Below are 21,532 nucleotides of genomic sequence, written 5' to 3'. Positions count from 1 at the left end.
GCACAAACCAAAATATTGGACTGACTTTTCCTATTGAATTAATGTCCTGTGTCAAGTATCTAGTTAATGAGTTTAATTCTTCAAATTTAGATTCATTATTAAGACAAGATTTTTAACAACAGTATACCTGGCTGCACCTCTCCTCTCACTGTATTCCCACTCTCATACACTTTAATTAACCAGAAAAATAGATTGACAGTCACGATTTCTGTGCATGTTCAAAGATCTTGCTCAGTAGTTGTTTAAACATATTGAGACACACCAGAGCGTTCTTCCTGCCTGGGTTCCAGATACCGTAATCTATTTTTTTTTTTGACAAAGCACTGTTGGTGTGAGCCAAACAGATATGTGAAAACACTCAAGACACTCATTAAAATGTTTTAATTGTGGAAATACTAGTTAAAATTCTGCCAGATGGAATAAAAACTGACCACATGAAATACACAATGTATACTTATTACCAACAAAATGCAGAGATAGGACTATGAGCTCTTTCCCTATTCCGACAAGTACATTTTGTGAATCCATATTCAGGTTGGCAGTTTGAAGGCTGCAAAATTATTCTTCTGACTTGGAAAGACAAGAGCTTGTATCAGCAACTAGCACAGCAGATTTAATAATGGGCTACACCTTATTCAGGCCCAGTGATGCATGTTTTTCACAACTTCAAAACAGCATTTACCATTGCTGCATAAATATTCCACCACCCGTATCCTACAGTTTCCTATAAAAATGATTGCCATAACCTCCAAGAGCCATTAGTGGTACAGTCTGTTACACCATGAGCATGTGTTGGGTTCACGCTGAGCAGAATGCTAGACTACTCCTTTTCGTTTATTGACTAGCTGAAGTACAGAATTGGGGAAAACTGAAAAAAGCCTGCAGAATATCCCTCTTCCCCTTTTTTGTTTTGTATTAGCAAATGTATAACTTGAGAAAAAATAATAGGTTATTATTTTGTTTGGCAAAGTTCAGAGGTCAATATTATAAGCCCTAGAAAGAGAATAAATTCTACTTTGGAGATTTACAAGATACTAACCAGGATATTGTACTTCTATGCACACTGTAGCCATCTGAATATATAATTAATAAACTTCTAATTATTTTATAAATATGGTTAATGTGGCTGTACATTTTTAAAAATCTGCACACTATAGTGAAAAGGTGTGATTGCAACAGAACACGCTTTTAAAACTACTTGCTAATACATATGATTTCCCCCTTTCCCATACACAGTGTTAGCATTTTAAGTCCTGTTAGTTTCAACTAAGATTTTGTTTCCAAACAGTTATCCTTATTAGTAATAAAACTTAAATTCTAAAGCAGGGAAGATGGTGGCATCATGGCAATCTCAGTGGAATAGTAATCCAGAACCCCAGGCTATTGGTATGGGTTCAAATCCCACAACGGAGATGGTGAAATTTTAATTAAATAAAAATCTGTAAGTTAATTTTATAAAAACTGATCTGGTTCACAAATGTCCTTTAGGGATGAAATCTGCCATCCTTACCCAGTCTGGTCAGGTCCACTTGTGACTCCAGACCCACAGCAATGCAATTGTCTCAACTGCCCTTTACTGGGTAATTAGGATCAATAAATGTTGGTCGAGCAAGTGACACCCATATCCCATGAACAAATCAAAAATTGACATGCTCTGTAGCATCCACAATGTATTAGAAACATCTTTATAACCCTCACTTAGCACAAAGTACATCTGCAAAGCAGCTTGCCTGTACAAAAAACATGAAATTAATTGCCAACTTTGTCAAAACAATGTGAAACACTAATCATTTCAATATGGTGCAGTTACTTTGCTTCTTGATGCCGTACAACTGAGTTTTTAAAGTTGCGATGGAAAGACGGAAACTTTTTTATTTTGTTGAAGAAAGGTTTAAAAATAAGTTTGGCGAGGTCATATGCAACACAACCATTGCTGTTTGTGTTAAGACAAAAAAACCTAATTCCAATTGTATCTCAAATTTAAATTAAGGGATGAAAATATATTTGGCCTAGCTCCCAAGATGTTTTTCTACCCTTATATTATTTCGGACTGTCTGAATTCTGTCAGTTCCAATCCTCTCCTGGGGAATTAACATATTAGCAAAGAAATTGGAACTATGCAAGATGTGAATATTTGCCATCTTATCTACTGCTATTTACTGCAGGTTTTCAATAGTCACCCCCCTGTGGTTGTTCTATTCATAGTCACATAGGGCTAACCCTCAAAATCCAAGCGCTTCGAACTGTAGAAGATAGAAACAAATGTATTTCTGCAGATGAAAGAAACATTTATGTTTATACATTTCTATAGCAATCTTCCACATCTCTCCCAAATATCACAAAAGTGCTCATGTACAAAGAATTTGTTAATAGTGCAGTGACTTGTACAAGGTAAAGTTGGATAATGTAATGGTAGCTGTACAGTTGTACCAGCATTTCTAGTTTAATTAATTTAGCATATTAAATATAGTGTGCGCCTGTGGGATGACCAATAAAGCTCATGTATGGCCTTTGGGGTCAGTAAATTTCAACACAAAAGCAAAAGCATTTGCATTTGGATACAACCAGCTTGAATCTAATAAGACTGTACAATTTCATATGTAGCTTAAATATGAATGAGTTATTAAACCCATAAATACATTAGAGTTAAATCTTATTGCCTCTTAAACAATCATTTTACTTTATATACAATCAACCCATCTTTTATGTTTAGTTTCTCCCTCCATTCAGCAAATCTTGAACTCTGCAATAGTTAGGTGTACTGTTCTTAATATTGTACCGGGTGTTACAGTGAACAGCGGTGCCTTAATTGGCTGATTTTTCTCTTCAACTCTTGCCTGAATTCTCAATCACTTGAATTGCTGTCAGCATCAGATTTTCCATTCTAACTTGGGGTATGTTTCCATCTGGATTGATGCCTGCTTATTTAATACTACTACCCGACAAAAACTAGAACACCATGGTCGAATGCTTTTCCACTATTATCCACCTGGGTAATTCACATTTCATTCATACCCATCAACTTGTAGCTGGAGTATCACTAGCACTGACGTAGCTTTCTGCTCCCACACTATTATATGTTGGTCTCCATCATCTTAGTCCCTTTCTGTTTTTCAACTACATGCTGTCCACGCTTTTATACTGATGACACTCAGCTCTATCTCCTCTCCTGTTCTCTCAACTCCTGCTAAATTACTTGACTGTTTGTCTGACATCCAATACTACAGTGAGCAGAGACTTCCTCCAGTTGGGAAGGTGATACCATTATCTTTGGTGCCAGCTACAAACTTTGTCCCCTAGCTATAAACTCGACCCCTATCCTTAGCAATCATACAAAGATTAACCAAAATGTTCACAAACATGTTATATTTCATATGTCAGTTTTGATCCCAACCAACATGCCGGCACCAAGTATGTTTATTTCTATTGCTATTCATCATTTGTCCTGGCTCCATTCACCCTTACTCACACTTTTTATTTAACTTTGGACTCTATTGTTCCATCACAATGCTAGTTAACACCCACATTTTACATGCCACACAGTTATCCAAAGTATCTGACTTTCGCTAAGTCCAACTCCACCCATCTGCATTGATTCTTGTGTCAATTGCTCTAAGACCATACCTCTTTCTCGGTGGTCTGCCCCAGCTTCACAACCTGGAGATATCTATGTTCCTCTATTTCAGGCCTCTTGAGCATCCAATTTTACATCAGTCCACCCATTACAGCTTCAGTGGCCTAGGCACTTAGATCAGATTTCCCTCTCCAAACTCTTGGGTATCATTTTTCTGCTTTAAGGCCCTCCTTAAAATACGCCTCTTTGAATAAGGGTAGATGGCCAAAAGCTAATATCACCTTAAGAAGCTCACTATGCTTTTACATGATTTGGAGATGTCGGTGTTGGACTGGGGTGTACAAAGTTAAAAATCACACAACACTAGGTTATAGTCCAACAGGTTTAACTGGAAGCACACTAGCTTTCGGAGGGACACTCCTTCATCAGTTGATAGTGATGAAGGAGCGTCGCTCCGAAAGCTAGTGCGCTTCCAATTAAACATGCTTTTACAGTACTGCTGTGAAGCACCTTAGTTTGTTTTATTGTGCTAAAGGCAGTATACAAATATAAGCTGCTGTGGAAAAATCGCTGAGGAAGATTGTAAGAGAAAATTATTATGCTACTTTACTGGTGCCAGAGGAAAACAGTTTTTTTTGGTTATCTAAGTGAGCCTTTAATCTACAACAACTCCGATAAACTTCATCCTGTTCATGGGTCTACTGGACAGCAAATGAGTGGAGAAATTGGCTGGTGAAATCTACTAGCGTGCCTAACTGAGATCATCTAATTCAGCAGACCTGAACGGAACAGAAGGTCTCACTGATCTATATAGCTCATTACACTGCAAACAAAACACGCTGAGCTGTTCGATATGGAAGAAAATGGATTTTGTAGAAGGTGTACATGCCATATTTTACACCCTTTCACATTTTGAAAACTTGTAACCCTGATTACATTGACATCAATTAAACAATGTTTTTATTCTGCAGTTTGATTTGTTGCAACAGTATTACGAGGTCCCAATAGCCCAGAACAGATATGCACTCTTTTTCTCTCCGCCTCTTAAATAAACAATTTGCAGCAATGTGTTTTTCTTCTTTTCTTTTGAAATATAGCCTGCAAAACCAAGCCAGGAATAGCCAACGTCAACACAAAGTAACAAATAAGCAAAGAAAGCAAATAAGCAGTAGTTAAGTGCAGCGCTGGTCAAATTAATAGCTGTTCATTTAGGTCAGATAACGGCTCAGTTACATTGGCTTCTTGCCCGAAACATGCAAACCCGAAGCATTTGATCACTACACATTAATAAAAATTGATTAAATTCATCAGTAATCCGTTAAAATATGAAAATCTGCAGGTGTAAAGTAGATTTATCTGGATTTAAACAGACTGAAGTAAACTTAACCACTCCATTGGTTATTTAAAAAAAACATAACTACATTCATTTTCACTGAACATAAAATTAAATTTACGTACGAAAACAGTTGTGATTCCAAAGCTTCTGAAATATAAAATGGAGTGATCTGAAATGATAGTAACTCCATTTTCATCTACAGAAATGAAATACACTCAAAAATATCCTAAATCCACATATGAACAAAATACTGCATATTTACTAACAACTGCATTAGGTAGGTCATTAAAGGCTAGCTGCCAGATGTAGGAAATGGGTCCACACCTTTGTTCCCTTTATGCAATATACAATCTTTTGTAACAGGTGTACAGTAAGCACTTGCCATGCTGCCGTCACACTGGTCTACTCAAGTCTGTAAGTATTTGTGGAGAACATCAGATGTGCGTGGCTAGCTGTGGCTCTTCCTGTCTCTCCCTTTCCCAGTGAGCACTGAGGTAGTTGAGCAGGAGGAACAGCCTCTTACGAGGGGAGTCACATTTTTAAATTTGTTCAGTTTCTTTAACTTATTCCTGTGTTTTAAGGCTTCCTGTTTCTCAGTGCTACAGTTTACAGTCACTCATACAGGTCCCCTAAACCCATACTGAGTCAACACATTCTGAAGTTCTAGATGTTAAGTTAGACTTGTCCATTTGGCACCTTGCATTTGATAAAAATTAAGCATCGCCTCCCATTTCTCAGTCTTTAGTTTTGGCTGTTGTGCACACTTGCAGCCACGGCTGGGGCTTCCACTTTGACAGCTACAAGTATGCTCTCTCCATCTTCTGTTTTGATACGCTTTATCTCCGGCTGCTCTCCTTGGTCTCCATTTTGGCGTTTTGTGGGAAGGGATGCTGATGCAGAGGCATGGGTTGCCAACATATGTAATGGACTTGCAGCAGCTGCAGGAAACAGAACAGAATATTTAGAGGACTATTTACAGAGTTAGTTCCTACAAAGTTTGCAAACATAGTGTCCAACAAATTTTAAAAGGGTGCATTTTAATATTTCTATTGAAAGGTTGCATACTAACCTGATGTCCGTATTCAATTAAATAAATTTGTAAGATTATGTTTAGTGAGATATCAGGAAAGTGAAATTCAACCATATATTAAAAAGATAACATTCAGTTAACATCAGATTCTAATGAAAGGTTAGTTACACTGGAATTACTGATTAATTGCAATTCTTTCAGATGCTAACCTCGTTTGTAGATTCAGTATTTTGGTTTTAACTTCAAAAAGCGTTTTTACAGTGCTACTCCTTTTCTATTGGGAGGTGAGAGAACTACAATTGATTACCCAGATTTCAGGGCTGGGACATGTGCACTGCATTTACAACATCAAGTCACAAACAGAATGCTGTTGTCACCAACACCTAACATTGAAGATCGAAAAAAACTTAACTATCGAAAGGTATAACAGTATTTTGGTAACTATGCATGAACATATTCACTGTAATGAGAACATAACTTGTTATCTCGGGCTGATGACAGGTATTTTGTAACGGACACGGATTGGGAGTACATCATCTATGTAGTGAGTCTTCTAGTCAGAAGCAACAGGAAATCGTCAAAGTAAATGCTTGAAGCGTCTTGAGTGCTGATGGTCTGTCTCTTCACGCACCACTCTGTTACTGGCCTTCCCTCAATCGTAAAGGTAGAAGATATTAACGGATAACTGCAACAAATGCTACTTCACTGAAGCTGTCAGTGTCCGAATGTAGTGTATCCCATATACTAGATTGAGAGTTTTGAGAAGATTTATAGCTCAGGTTGAGGTTCTGGATGTAGGTTTGCACGCTGAGCTGGAAGGTTAATTTCCAGACTTTTTGTCACCCTACTAGGTAACATCTTCAGTGAGCCTCCGGGCGAAGCACTGCTGATGATTCCTGCTTTCTATTTGTATGCTTGGGTTTCTTTGGGTTAATGTTGTCATTTCCTGTTCTTTTTCACAGGGAGTGGTAGATGGGGACTAACTCGGGTTTGTTGATAAGAGTTCCGGTTGGAATGCCGTGCTTCTAAAAATTCTCGTGCATGTAAATTCTTGTTTTGTACAAAACGAGATGACCCTCTCTCCCTAGTATTCTTACATACAGATAAGGAAGGACACCATCTCGACTGGGACAACATATCCATCCTAGGACAAGCCAAACAGAGACACGCACGAGAATTCCTAGAAGCATGGCATTCCAACCAGAACTCTCAACAAACACATCAAGTTAGACTCCATCTACCACCACCACCCCCCACCTGAGAAAAAGAACCAGAAATGGCATCACCACAGGAAATGACATCACCAACCGAAAGAGACCCAAACATATAAATAAAAAGCAGGAATCATCAGCAGTGCTTTGGCCAGAGGCCCACTGAAGATGTCACCTAGTAGGGTGATGAAACGCCTGGAAATTAATCTTCCAGCTCAGTGTGCAAACTTACATCCATACTAGATTGCACTGCAGCCAATCAAGGTTCCAATGAAGACACCGTCTAAACATGTAACCTCTACTACCAACAAGAACAAAGGCAGCAGATAAAGGAGAACACCACTACCTACAATTTCCTCTGCAAGCCATACAGCATTCTGCTTTGTAAGTACATTGCTATATCTTTAATGTAGCAGGTCAAAATGCTGGAATTTCCTTCTTAACATAAGTGTGGGTATACCTACATCACATGTTCTGTTCAAGGCGGCAGCCCACTACCACTTTCTCAAAGGTAGTTAGGAATGGACAATAAGTCTGGCCTAGCCAGCATGTCCATTGCCTGAAAATATATATCTTTTAAGAAGTGCTTAAACCTCCTCAGTTTGATATAGACATTGTTGTTACCCAGCAAATCTTTTCACCAGATTACGTTAACGTACTATACTGAAACATATAGCTTTGTAAATGCTATATAATTTTATCATAATCAAAAAATTTTCTTTCTAAAGAAATTGAGACTTAACGTTAACTGAAGACAAATAATTCATATCTGTTGCATAATTTCTGAGAATTAAATAACAGATAATGGAGGCAAAATGTGCTTTGGAGGAGAACGTGCAGGCAGTGGTATTCCTATGTATCTGTTATGGATGTCCTTTGAGATGGGAGAGATTGGCAAGTTTGAACATTAGTGCAATGCCCTTTACATAGGTATACACTGCTGTCACGGTGTGTTGGTGGTGAAAGGAATAAATGTAGAATATGGTGAAAGGGTGCCACCACCACCACCTTCTCAAGGGCATTTAGAGATAGGCAATAGATTGTGGCCAGCCAGCAACACTCACATGTCACAAATGAGTTTTAAAAATATTTAGCAGCCCACTTTATCACTGATGATAAGCTTTAGTATTTTTGGGAGCTGTAACTATCCAGGCAAGTGAGGAATGTGTTCTATCATACCTGACCTATCACACTTGTGCCTTGGAGTTGCGAAACAAACTTTGGGCAGTCAGGTAGTGAGTCACTTGCTGCAGAAGTCTTACCCCATGACCTGCTAATAAATGTTTTAGACTACGTATTCATAGCACAAAGCTTTAGAAGTTCAATAAATAATTTGGTATCAGATTGCATAGAATATCGACTGATATTTTTTAATATATGTATTTAATTTTTCTGGGCAATAGGTTGTAGAATTGTTTTCTAACATGGATCAGTGACAGCACTTACTTCTGAATCAGAAACTCTAGTCCACAGACTTTATAAACTAACACTTTTACTGCTGTACTGAGGGAATTATGCACCAATGGGTGGTACCAAGTCGAGGCTCCATCTTTCCTCTGAGGTGGGTGTAAAATAGACTATGGCAATGTTTATAAAAGGAATTCTCTCTCAAACAGCGGGTAAACTATCTCAATACTGCATATGGACAGTCCTGTGCATATTGGTGCTCCATATTTCTATGTTATAACTGTGACTATGCTTCAAAAGACGGAGTGGGACCATTCGGCGTAGCCACTTTGGCGCGAGTGATTCGGTGCAGCTGGTTTGGCGTGACCCATTTCAGCGCAGAACTGTTTTGTAGTTATTCAGTAGTAGTTATTAAACTATTATTAAAATAAAACATATTAATGTACAAATTATTAAAATAAAATAAAACCAGTTAAAATGCCATCAACAATTTTGTATTTGCCTTATTGCTTTCATTTTTTTCTTTAACATTTTTACTGAAGAGGATAAACATTTTTTCTTTTTATTGCTTTCATTAATGCTTTTAAGTAAGCCTGAAAAGGAATAAATAAGAGCTGCGCCGAAATGGGTCGCGCCAAAGTGGCTGCGCTGAATGGTCCTACACCCCTTCAAGAAGGTATTAACGATAACAAAGAGGGTAAGTAGAGAGAAAACATTCTGCTGCTTGAGGACATGGGGCCAAAGTCTAAAAATTAGCGTAGATCTTTCATGAATGAATCAGGAAATACCTATACACAGAAATGGTAGAAGATTGGAACCTCCCCCCCCCACTTTTTTTTAAATAGCAACTGACAGTGATCAATTGTAAATTTGAATTCAGATTGACACAACGTTTATTATTCAAGAAGAGTTAACAGATATGCAGTAAAATGGAGTTAGACTGCAGATCAGCCAAAATGTAATTGACTAGTAGAAGCAGGCGTGCAAGTTTAAATGGCTTGCCTTGTTCTTATGTTTTTCATGTTACCACACAAGATGTATCAAAATACTTTACAGCCAAATGATTGAAATGTTATCAAACCTCAACTGTAGCTTGGGATATACATTCAATATATAAAGAAATGTGATGTCTATGTAGTCAAACAAAGTTCAATAGTATAGTTTTACCGGTGTTAGCTTGTCCTTGTGTTGCTGAAGAGATGGGCACCACGTGTGTTCCGTTCTGTGCAACTGGTTTAAGGGGTAACTGGTGCTGGCCCAAAGGAGCCTGTTGTAGTATTGTAACTGTCTGTATGGGTGTACCTTGTGAAGTTTGAATGAATCGACCAGCAGTACCTATTGAAGCTGGTGCAATTGCAGGAATAGGCTCCACTTTCACTGCAAAACAAAGTAGTAAAAGTGTCACATATCAACTGGATCACTTAAGTGAAAGTTGCACTTACTGTATCACTGATTTTGTAACTGTATTCAGAGGTCTTTTCCAATGCAGCATTATGAACAATTGTGGTATTCTTTGGTAATTTTTACTTTTTGTCCTCTTCCTTCCATGAAAAAGATTGCGCTAAATATGCAAGAAAATTGTGCTTTTTGTACTTCGGTACAGAAATGCAAGCCACAATGGCAATGTGAGCACTGACCTCCATAAGTTCTACTACTTTCATGACTTGGGAGGGGAGGAGGGAAAAGAATTCAAAATGCATATAGAAAAACAGTTTATCAAGGAGTTGGGAGGTCATGTTGCGGCTGTACAGGACATTGGTTAGGCCGCTATTGGAATATTGCGTGCAATTCTGGTCTCCTTCCTATCGGAAAGATGTTGTGAAACTTGAAAGGGTTCAGAAAAGATTTACAAGGATGTTGCCAGGGTTGAATAATTTGAGCTATGGGGAGAGGCTGAACAGGCTGGGGCTGTTTTCCCTGGAGCATCGGAGGCTGAGGGGTGACCTTATAGAGGTTCACAAAATTATGAGGGGCATGGATAAGGTAAATAGACAAAGTCTTTTCCCTGGGGTCGGGGAGTCCAGAACTAGAGGGCATAGGTTTAGGGTGAGATGGGAAAGATATATAAAAGAGACCTAAGGGGCAACTTTTTCATGCAGAGGGTGGTATGTGTATGGAATGAGTTGCCAGAGGATCTGAAGGAGGCTGGAACAATTGCAACATTTAAGAGGTATTTGGAGGGGTATATGAATAGGAAGGGTTTGGAGGCATATGGGCCGGTGCTAGATTGGGTTGAGATATCTGGTCGGCATGGACAGGTTGGACCGAAGGGTCTGTTTCCATGCTGTACATCTCTGACTCTATAACAGTTCGATATTGTCACTGGGCAGATTGTTGTGTGAAGTGTTACGTTAGACATTAAGTTTTTAACTTTTGCACAGCCTTCAAAATTTCATGTAAATACGCTTTCATCTTGCATTCAATACTGGACTTATCCTTCCTCCATATTCTGTCCCAAATTGCTGACAACTGACAATTCTTCTATATATAAGTTTTATTAGTCACTGAAAAGTTTCACCAGAACAATAATAAAATTAGACATCATATTTGATAATTAATATGCCTGAATACATAGTAACCATCTGGTTCATTATATCAACGCTCAGGGTTTGAAAATTTGAACTCTAGTTACCTTTCACTTCTTTATGTTCTCCATTTTCTGGCCGCTCCATTTTAGCCTGGCTGACCATAGCCTGTGTAACAACTGCCTGGTTTGCTACAGTGTAGCTGTTTGTGGCCAGACTGGCCATAGTAACAGACACAGTTGGTATCTGATGAACCACATGAACAGTTTGCAACATTGACTGCTGGGACGTTGATGTAACAGGTGTGGCCACAGTATACGTGACAGGTTTCATGGATTGTGAAATTTGCCGTTGGACGGTGATTAAAACTGGCTGAGCGGACAGAGGTGATCCTGAGAATAAGAAAAAGATTGGAAAGCAATTAATCCCTCTGTGGACGGCTGCTTCAAATGCTGTAAACATAGCAAGAAAATATATCCATGAATGTAATACCACTTCCCTCTTTACTATAATAAAGAAATCAAAAACTTGAACCGTTGGACAGAATTTGAAAATTAACTTTCCAAGTATCAAATCTTGACACAACAGTAGAAAATTTGGCTAAAAGTGCTGTAAAATATTATTAAATAGACTTGTGCTGATTTTCCTATAGGAGTCACTTTGAAATGGTCCTCAATTAGTTTGTGCTCACTTACTAAGCATTTTATCTCATGATTGAAGCTGGATTGTTTGAACAAGTTACAATACTCATTGAAATTATTGTCAAAACTGAACTGTAATCAGTCCGTTTCTGTGCAGTGTGACTCTATGACATTGTATTACCCATGAAGATCCTGTATTGTGAAGATTTTCGGTACTGCTCAGATTGAGGCACATGCTTGGGTAAATTTACTAATCGCTAATAGGTTATGTTTTAAAAGAAAATAAAATTAAATGTTGAAAATGACCACAATTGTATCACTGTCAAGAATACATAGAAAAATTTGTATAGAAGGCAGAGGCTTGTGGTATAAAGCAAAAGCTAAATAAGTCATCAGGTTTGTTTGGCTCTAACTCTTAACTATGTAAGCCAAGGCACACAGAATGGGAAGCTGAGAATCTGATGAAAGTGGGCCTTGCTGCTAAGATGGTCAAACAGAAACTTAGTCTTAACATTTCAATTTTAACTATTAAATTTAGAAATTGTAAAGCAGTTAACTATCAACAGTCAAGGAGCTACATCAAATTGCCCAAATGGGATTAGTACTATTTGTTTAAGGTCAGAAGACTTTAACCAGGTTATAGTCCAACAGGTTTATTTGAAATCATAAGCATTCGGAGCATTGCTCCTTTGTCAGGTGATTTCACCTTGTCCACCCTGATCCAATACTGGCACGTCCATATCATACTTGTTTTAAAGCAACGTCGGATGCTCCCGAAATGTACGAAAATTGGAAAGGTTTTAAGGATTGGTAAAAGTTTTAAGAATCAGCAAGGATAACCAAGAAATTGATGAAGTGGGAGAAAACAGGCTGAGTGAGCTAAGAAATATGAAAATGAGTAAGAGTATTTACAAATTTACAAACAATACATTACCAAATGTGGGTCTAATGTGAAGGAAATGATAGATATGGGACAAATATTCTGCGCAACATCTTCACATCAAATTACACAAAGGACACATTAGAAATTCTGGAGGATCAATGAGCTGGAGGATGAGGAATTTAAAGTAATAATTAAAGAAAGTACTGGAAAAATTCAAGTGTCAAATCAGTCAAACCCAGGAGCTTGCTCCTTAGGATTTTAAAAGAGTCAGCTACAAAGATAGTTAACTAGATCTGGCTCTTCCAGAATATCAGAGGAAATTATTCCTGCGACTGAACTTGCTTAATATAGACGAAAGCAACATGTTATAGATCCTGGAAATCTAACTGAAAAATGGAAGATGTTGAAAAGTTCAGCAGTTCAGGCACCACCAGTGAAGACTGAAACAGAGTTAATAGTTCTGATTGATAATCTTCCACATATTTTCAACATTTTCTACATTTGTAAGGGAAACATATTTACTGAGGATACAAAGCTAGCTGTGAAAGTGAAATGTGCGAAAGATGCAAAGCAGTTACAAGTGAAAACAGACCAGTCATGTGATTAGGTAAAAGATGACAGATGGTGTGATATTAACCACTTAACGAAAAGAATGGAAAAGTAGATTTATTTCTTACAAACTTAGGGGAACATTTAAAACCTGATATGCAGAGGAATTCAGGGATCCTTGTTCATGAATTACAGAAAATTAGCATGCAGGTACAGCAAGTAATTTGAGGGCTAATAGCATAGTGACTTTTCTTGCAAGGTAATTGGAGTACAATAGAGTTATTGAAATTATATAGGACTTTGGGAGAGACCATATCATCAGTACAATGAACAGATAAAGTTCAATCAAAGTTCGCTACATTGATTTCTGAGATGACAGACTACCTTAGGAGGAATTATCTGAATGACCTCATGCTGTTTGTAGTTAAGACTGAAAACTGATGATGAGTGAGGTTAATAGGTTACATGCTGAAAGGATATCTCCCCAGCCAAAAGTCTAGCATGAGAACTTATCGTTTCAGGAAGAGTCCTTTTAGGAATGAGAAGAAACCTCTTCACACAAAAGGGTTGCAGAATCTTTAGGATTCCCTATCACAGTGAGACAGGTGTTATTCAATATATCAAGAATGAGGCCAACAGATTTCAAACGATATGGAAATGCGATGGAGGTGGGAATGAAATGGATGGAGATGTGCAGTAGATGTAAAGGTTCAGCTGCCATCTTTTTGAAAGGTGGGGCAATCTTGCCAGGGTGCAAGGCCTACTTCTTTATCGCGTTTTTTTAAATTCCACCCATCAATGAAGTAATTTGATTCCATCTAGTCCCATTGCATATCTCTAAAAATTGAACATATTCAGTGACAATAAATACATATTTTCTTTTTCTACTTCATCAGGCTTTGATGTCTTTTAAGCCAAATGCATCACTCTAAGCCTAGGAAGGGCAATTATTTCAAAGTCAAAATTGAGCTGCATTTAGTTGCAAAGATATCAAATTCATCCGAAAGAAAACAGCAGCATATTTCTAAGTGAATCTAAAACGTCCTTTGAAAATGTCTTGGAAATCTATGGCCATCAGTTGTGATATCCAAGATACCTCAGACAGGACACCAGTTCAACAGTAGTTATGGAAATGTAACAGCTTAGCATGGGACTGACTAACACATCAATTAACAACAAGATATTCAGATGAACAGATATACCTTTTCATCAAGAAAGTATGTTCTTTTATGAAGAATCATAGAAACTTTAGTAAATGCTGATGAGAAGGAAGGATGGGATAAAGAACACCCCTAAGGCCTCCACATCACCCCATCCATGGCAACAGAAACCAGACAGTTGTTGATTTCTGGAGTTAAGTCTCCTCAAAAGCCACAGAAGAGAATATATGAACAATATTCATCAATAAGAAGTGAACGCATATTTTAACTTTACCTTTCCTCAATAGAATAGATTTGCTCTGGTTCCATTTTAAGATCTCATTTTCTCTCTACATTTCATGACATCTAGACCACAGGTTTTCAAATTTGGCTCCATGGTAGGATCAAACATGGACTGCAAATTAATTCATCATGATTATAATGCTTTGAGAATACTCTTTTTATAAATGTCACTTCCAATTTGTTTAAATTGTTGTATTCTAACAGAAACCATATTCTGCAATGATGGGATTTTCCCCCTTTGGGTAGCTTAGCTTACAGCAAAGTTTGAAAACCACTGATCTGGGTCATGTGTGACAGCAGAAAGGCCCATTTTTGGAATAACAAGTGTTCAGTTAGTATTATTTTCACAACTTGCACACTGTGGTTGTTCACATACTACAGGTTAAGCTTTGTTGAAGTATTTTCTAACTGATCTAACTTAGCCTTGCTCACCTTTTTCTGCGTGGGTGATTAATATATTATCCTTCCTCTAACATAGGCCTGGTATGCTTTCCACTCTGTACCAAGAGAGGAGGTGCATTTTTCATTAATGGTGAAATACTTTTTCATTCTTGATAAACTCTACATATGTAGCGTTTTATGGAATGACACAATGGTGTGCCATATTAAATTATAGGGCTTCTTAAGATTACTGAAAACTTCACTAGTTTCACAGATTACTTACAAAGCAAGATACAGCCATTATCCAAAGAAAAATCCTAATTATCTATGGGCATTCACAATAACACTAATACTTTAAAGTTTGTAATAAAACTCCTGCCCCATTTATTTAATTCCCTATTTTACATATAATTAGAGGTCAAAATGTTTAACCTTATCAGAAAAACAATTAATTACATACTCTACACATCAGTAAAGACAGCTTCATATCCAAGTCCATTCTCTGCCCTCCACCCCCAAATCAACAAAATGTAAGCACAAACAACAACTCACAACAGACACCAGTAACTAATCACTCACTAGACTCTGTATTGATGAAATGTTGCAAGTAGAGAAATGGCCAGAGATCCATCAAGGATCAATTAAGCACTAGTCCCTAAAAGTAACTAATGATAACAGTGCTAATGAATTAAGCCCTTACATATACCTAAAGATCAAATAAAATTCAAGTGATGTGGGCAGCTATTCAAATTCAAAGCTGTATTGGTTGAAAAAGAGGAAATTCAATAGTTATAAACTCCTTAACATTTGTCTTAAAATAAGTTCAGTGAATTGCATCTTCAGTGAAAGGGAGTAAATATATAGGAATGCTGATCAGATGACAGCATAATGATTGTCCCAACCAAAGAAAGTTTCATGCCACACAAAAGAACAAGTTTTGTAGTAGGAAAATAAATTTCCATGAAGAGAACTTTGTGAGGGAAGCCCTCCAATCTTTTAGTTATAGGACGTAATGATCTGAATTACACTCAGAGTTAAGAAGAACTCATCCCTTATAGGATCTAACAAAATCTCACTGAATGGCGGAACAGACTCACGCAATTGAATAGCCTACACCTATTTCAGATTCCAAACAACAAGCAATCTGATATTCTACCTTGTACCTCATCATTAAACAGAAGATTGTACAGCCTGGTCCACCATTCATTAAGATCACTTTTGATCATCTATACCATTCAACGTTCTTGATCTTTGCCCAAATTCCTCAATTCTCCTAGTGCCCAAATTCTATCAATCGCAGTCTTGAGTATATGTCCAGTAACAGAACAATCTTGGGTAGAAAATTCTAAACATTCACACGCCTCAGTGAAGAAGCTTCTCATCTTCTTTCTATATGGTTGACCCTTTATCCTGAGACTCCAAGTTATAGGCTTTCTAGTCAGGGAAAAACAGCCTTTCTACACATATTTGTCAAGTCCCCCATAATCTTTAGTTTTGTTTAAATGTCAGTGTCGATATTTTTTTAAACTTCTAAACTCCAGAGAATAAAAGCTCATCTCCTTTAATTTCTGACTTAAATAACTTGTCTGGAGTGATATGATTGCACGAGACTTGGTATTTTACAAGCCTAAAGCTAACATTCAGATGTGGTTGAATGATTTGTCAGCTGGAATAGATTTCCAAATGACATTTGTGAATGATAGGGCAAAACTCTTAATAGAGGAAGTTTTCTTGATTTCAAAAGACTTCAGTAACTGTACAAAACTGTACAATAATTGTGGAATAATGGCCTGTTCTTCTTAGAAACTATTCCACTTGATGTAAGATCTGATCACCTAACACAAATACATAATTATTATACACTTTTAGAACTATATTTTTTCTTCAGTTACTTAAAATAAACTTAGCTTCCTCTTAAAATAGATCTCTCAGTTGATGTAATATTAATTCTCTCTTTATTGACTTTGCAACCATACCAAAAAGCATTTTTGCCCCACAAGAGGAAGTGTAGAAACATTTAACCGATTAAAAAATTTTCAAGTTTGTGGAGTTGCATTACATATTATCTAGATGATGTTCTGAGTTCCCATCTTCATTTCCAGAGGGAAGAATACACTACACAAGGGTTCATAGTAAGGTATCCCCAATGTGTGACAGATCTGTCTTCCCAAAATCATTTAAATTAAAGTTGCCTGGACTCAAAAAGATAACAGAATTTAAGCATTCTGACAAACTCAATTTTCTGGGAACGTGGAGGGGACAAAGATGGAGAAAACGAAGAGTTAGTACACAAGCTTTAGATATGGGAATCAGGTTTCAGTGTTTGTATTTGGTTGAAATGTAGGTCAATGCCTTTCTGATATAATGAAAGAATTCATAGCACTGAGGGGAGTTATTTTCCTTTTCTTGTCAAGTACCTACAAACAACTACAGAAACAACTACAAACATTTACCCTTTTTATTTGAAGGGCTTTTAGATTAAATTCCCTACAGTGTGGAAACAGGCCCTTCAGCCCAACCAGTCCACACCGACCCTCCGAAGAGTAACCCACCCAGACCCATTTCCCTCTGATTAATGCACATAACACAATGGGCAATTTAGTGTGGCCAATTCACCTGACCTGCACATCTTTGGACAGTGGGAGGAAACTGGAGTGCCTGGAGGAAACCCACGCAGACAGGGGGAGAATGTGTAAACGCCACACAGAGAGTCATCCGAGGCTGGAATTGAACGTGGGACCCTGGTGCTGTGAGGCAGCAGTGCTAACCACTGAGCCACCGTGCCACCCATGTGATGTCTATAGTTAAGATAATGGAGGTGACCATGTGAGATTTGTTATAACAACAGTACCAATAATGCGATTTTTAAAATTATAAATATTAACTATAAATCTTACCACTTGTCTAAGTTATTTTGTGAAAAAAGGAATTTAGCCATTTTCAATTATTTCATAAGTTGCCACTCCTATTTGTTCCCATATAATTTGAATGACTAAGGCTTCAGTGCAATAAAAATGTAACAATTCAGATGTACAATTCAGATGTATATTACAACCAAAACAAGAATTAAAATCTGATTCATGTCCAACATGGAAACAGGAAAATTCAGTTTCATGACTGGATTAAAAAATGAAATTTCTACTTCATAAGACATCTTCTCCTTAACAGGGCTTAGTTAATAATGCATTAGCTTATATATTTGTATATATTTAGCACTCACCTGGTGCACTCTGAGCGTATCTTGCTTCTTGTATTACTGCTAATTTAGGTTGCACAGTGCTAGATTCATGTTCAGTGGGGACTGGAGAACCTTCCCTGGACAGGCTCTCTGGAGTCTGCACACCACTTGAATGGGAAGAAAACACCCCAGGATGGCTTGGAGAGGCTGGTGCACTTCTGTGGCAGAAGGTGAAAAAAAATGAGCATCCCTTAATTACACAACTGGATGGCACTGCAGCAGACTGGCAGTTTAAACGTTGGCCAGTAAGCTTACTCTCATTTGACAAACTAAGATTGGAACTCTTGCTGTTTGAGATCCTAAAAATCCTGTATCAATTATACAATGTGAGCAAATATTTCCTCAAACATCTTCTGTACTCAAAATAGCAATCAACAGATACTTAAATATCTACTCCAATCTACTCTAAAATTGGTGTAGTCTTAGCACGCTGAGTTCCAACAGCAAGTTAATTATATGTACTGCATAAATGAGATAGCATACAGGTCACATGCTGATCAATTTGCTTTATCCAAACATTTATACTCTTGCTTACGGCATCACTATAGCTCAAAAGATGACGACTTGCATTTTTAAAGCACCATGAAACACCATCAGCTGTCCCAAGTCTGTGCAGCTAATAAAGTGCATTTTGAAGTTTAGTCACTGTAATAACATATGAGATATGACAGCTTCGTATGTTCAAATCTCAGACTGGAACTTGAACTCAGATCACTGTGAATTAGAGGCAGTGATGGTTAAACAGTCAAGATATTATACACAATTTATCCCATACTACTCCTGTCAATTTATGGGTTTAAAAAACAAACAAGACAAAAACATCAAAATTCTTGGCTGAATATAATCTTAATGACATGGTTATCTTTAAGTTGAAATATTAGAAAATCTGGTACACAGACAATTTGAGGACAGACCTGGTCTGGTTGCGTCACTAAGCAAAGAAACACAGCATAACAGCATGCTAGTACTGGAGCTACAATACTTTCAAAGGAGGGGTTAAACTAAACCTTCAGTTGCCATTTGACTTTAATTTTGTAATATTTCATAGAATCACTTGCATACATGCGGCATTAATATCACTACTGCCATATAACCAGATTGTGTTGCAAATTATAAGAACAACTACATGAACTCATTCAAAAGAACAAAGTTGTGCTGATTACTTCACCAACATTCCTCTCTCAGACAAGCCTGTCAAGAACTTTTCTTCAAAAAAAGAGACCTTCGTGTCACTGCAGACCATCCGATCATTTGTGACTTCCCAAAGTCTGCTCACTAACAAGCCACAATCAGAAGAATGATGGTATACACTCCACTTGGCCTGGATGAGTGCAGCTCCAGTGGGCAAGGAACTTGACATCATCCTGGACAAAGCAGCCCATTTGACTGGTACCCCAGCCTCCACCACCATCAACATCTACTCCATCTATTCAGTATAGATGCAAGTGTCAGCAACATTTATCACATGCAAGATTAACTAGAGCAGCTCAAGGCTCCTTCAATATCACCTTCCAAATCAGTCACTACTATCACCTAGAAATTGACTACCAGCACCTGCAACTTCCCCTCCAAACAAATGCTACCCTGGCTTGGGATCACAGTCATTCCTTCATTTCCTGCAACAAAATCCTCAAATTCCCTTCATAACAGCAGTGTGTGCACCTACACCCCAAAGATTTCAACAGTTTGAGGAGGTGACTCTCATTCTCTCCTTCTCAACAGCAAATACAGATGTGCAACAAATGCTGCCCTAGTCAGTGATGCCCATGAACAAATTAAGAAAAAAAAAGGCAGACTACTTTTGCACTTACAGACTATTTCTTCACCAAGAGAGATCGTACAGTTTCCACTGCTGCTTTTTCTCTTCATCTTGCCCACTAAGTCCAAATTCCTCCTGGCCCTCATTTAGTTTCTCCCACGTTCTCACTTCCAACTATTGCCTCATTCTGTCTTCAAGCTTATTTTGTATCATTTATGATAACAGATGTCTTGATTTTGTTTTAACAATCCTTGATTGCCATGCAAATTGTCCAATACTTAAAATACCCCCGACTGTCCCTATACAGACTCAATTTTAAAGCCACTATGGTGTCCTGCCCCTATCAATATAAATTATTCCTCAACTAGATCCTCGTATCTGCAACCTGCACTCCTGGAAGACCTCCACAGCCATACCTCTCTTTTCTAACTCCCTACTGAATTCAAACTGATTTACCCTCTTTGCCACTGCACAATAAACTGTGAATATACTATGGTCTCTCTCAGTCCTGCTCAAAGAATATCATTCTCTGACATGGTCATCCCATTGAAATGATCACTTGGTTATGTACTTTCTTCAGTGACTAACCCATAATAAATGAGTGATGTTTAATTCTAAACCTAGGAATCGTCCTGTACTGTAAATGGCAACACTGCTTTTTCTTCAGCAATGATCTGCTGCATATTACAATAGACTATTTTCCTCTGTTACGACTTAAGTGGTTAAAACTTCCTCACCCAAAACAAGTGCTGTCAAGATATAGAATTCGGCAACTTGCAAACAAATGTGTCAGATTTAGCATTGGGAAGACCATGTATTAGAAATCAGGTACTTCCCAACCCATCAACATTTAAGAAATATTCTGCTTTTCTGTTTTCTTGCCCAAAACAAATAACTGCACAATTATTTATGTGATATCCCTTTTGCCATCTTCTAGCCCATTCATTTAGCCTGGCTAACCCTCTTGAAATCTTCTTGCATCCTCATCACAATTTAATTTTTCCAACCAGTTTGACATCATCAACAAATCTGGAAATATTACAATAGGTCCCAATTGCCAAATAATTTATGTAGATGGTCAACAGTTGTGGACCTTGCACTGACTCTTTTGCAGTATCCCATTAGTAACTGCTTGAATTCCCCAGAATGACCTATTTATTCATAATCCCCGTTCGCTATTAACCAAATCCTAATCCATGCTAGTATATTCCCAATTCCAGGCACTCATTTTACTTAGAGGAGAAAGTGAGGACTGCAGATGCTGGAGAACAGAGCTGAAAATGTGTTGCTGGAAAAGCGCAGCAGGTCAGGCAGCATCCAAGGAACAGGAGAATCGACGTTTCGGGCATAAGCCCTTCTTCATTTTACTTACTAAATTATGGCATGGGACACTATCAAAAATCATCTTAAAATCCAAATAAGACTATCTTTTTATTGTTGTGTTTTTAATTTGGGGACTAAAATGGGAAGAGGACTGTTTTAAAAAGGATTATTGCACTTTTAAAAGTCACCAGACACTCATTGTAAAAGTGTGCGAGAGAGCATGAAAGTGAGAG

General features: G+C 37.7%; 1 protein-coding gene across 1 annotated transcript in view; it reads right to left on the bottom strand.

Annotated features, from left to right (window-relative positions):
* Nucleotides 1-364: 364 nt before the first annotated feature.
* The window catches only part of foxk2b (forkhead box K2b), a 138,890-nt gene continuing 117,722 nt past the window's right edge, over nt 365-21,532 (bottom strand). Inside the window, exons 6-9 of the mRNA XM_043714480.2 lie at nt 18,200-18,375; nt 11,191-11,475; nt 9,726-9,935; nt 365-5,848 (exon numbers count right to left, since the gene is read on the bottom strand). Coding sequence (XP_043570415.1) covers nt 5,652-5,848; nt 9,726-9,935; nt 11,191-11,475; nt 18,200-18,375 — 868 coding nt within the window. The 3' untranslated portion in view covers nt 365-5,651. The remainder of the gene's footprint in view (nt 5,849-9,725; nt 9,936-11,190; nt 11,476-18,199; nt 18,376-21,532) is intronic.

Source organism: Chiloscyllium plagiosum, unplaced genomic scaffold (genome assembly GCF_037043375.1).
Source record: "Chiloscyllium plagiosum isolate Xiang-an unplaced genomic scaffold, Cpla_swu_hap1 HiC_scaffold_25, whole genome shotgun sequence".
NCBI lineage: Eukaryota > Metazoa > Chordata > Chondrichthyes > Orectolobiformes > Hemiscylliidae > Chiloscyllium > Chiloscyllium plagiosum.
The sequence above is the reverse complement of the archived record's forward strand: the minus strand, read 5'-3'. Positions and strand labels throughout refer to the sequence as shown.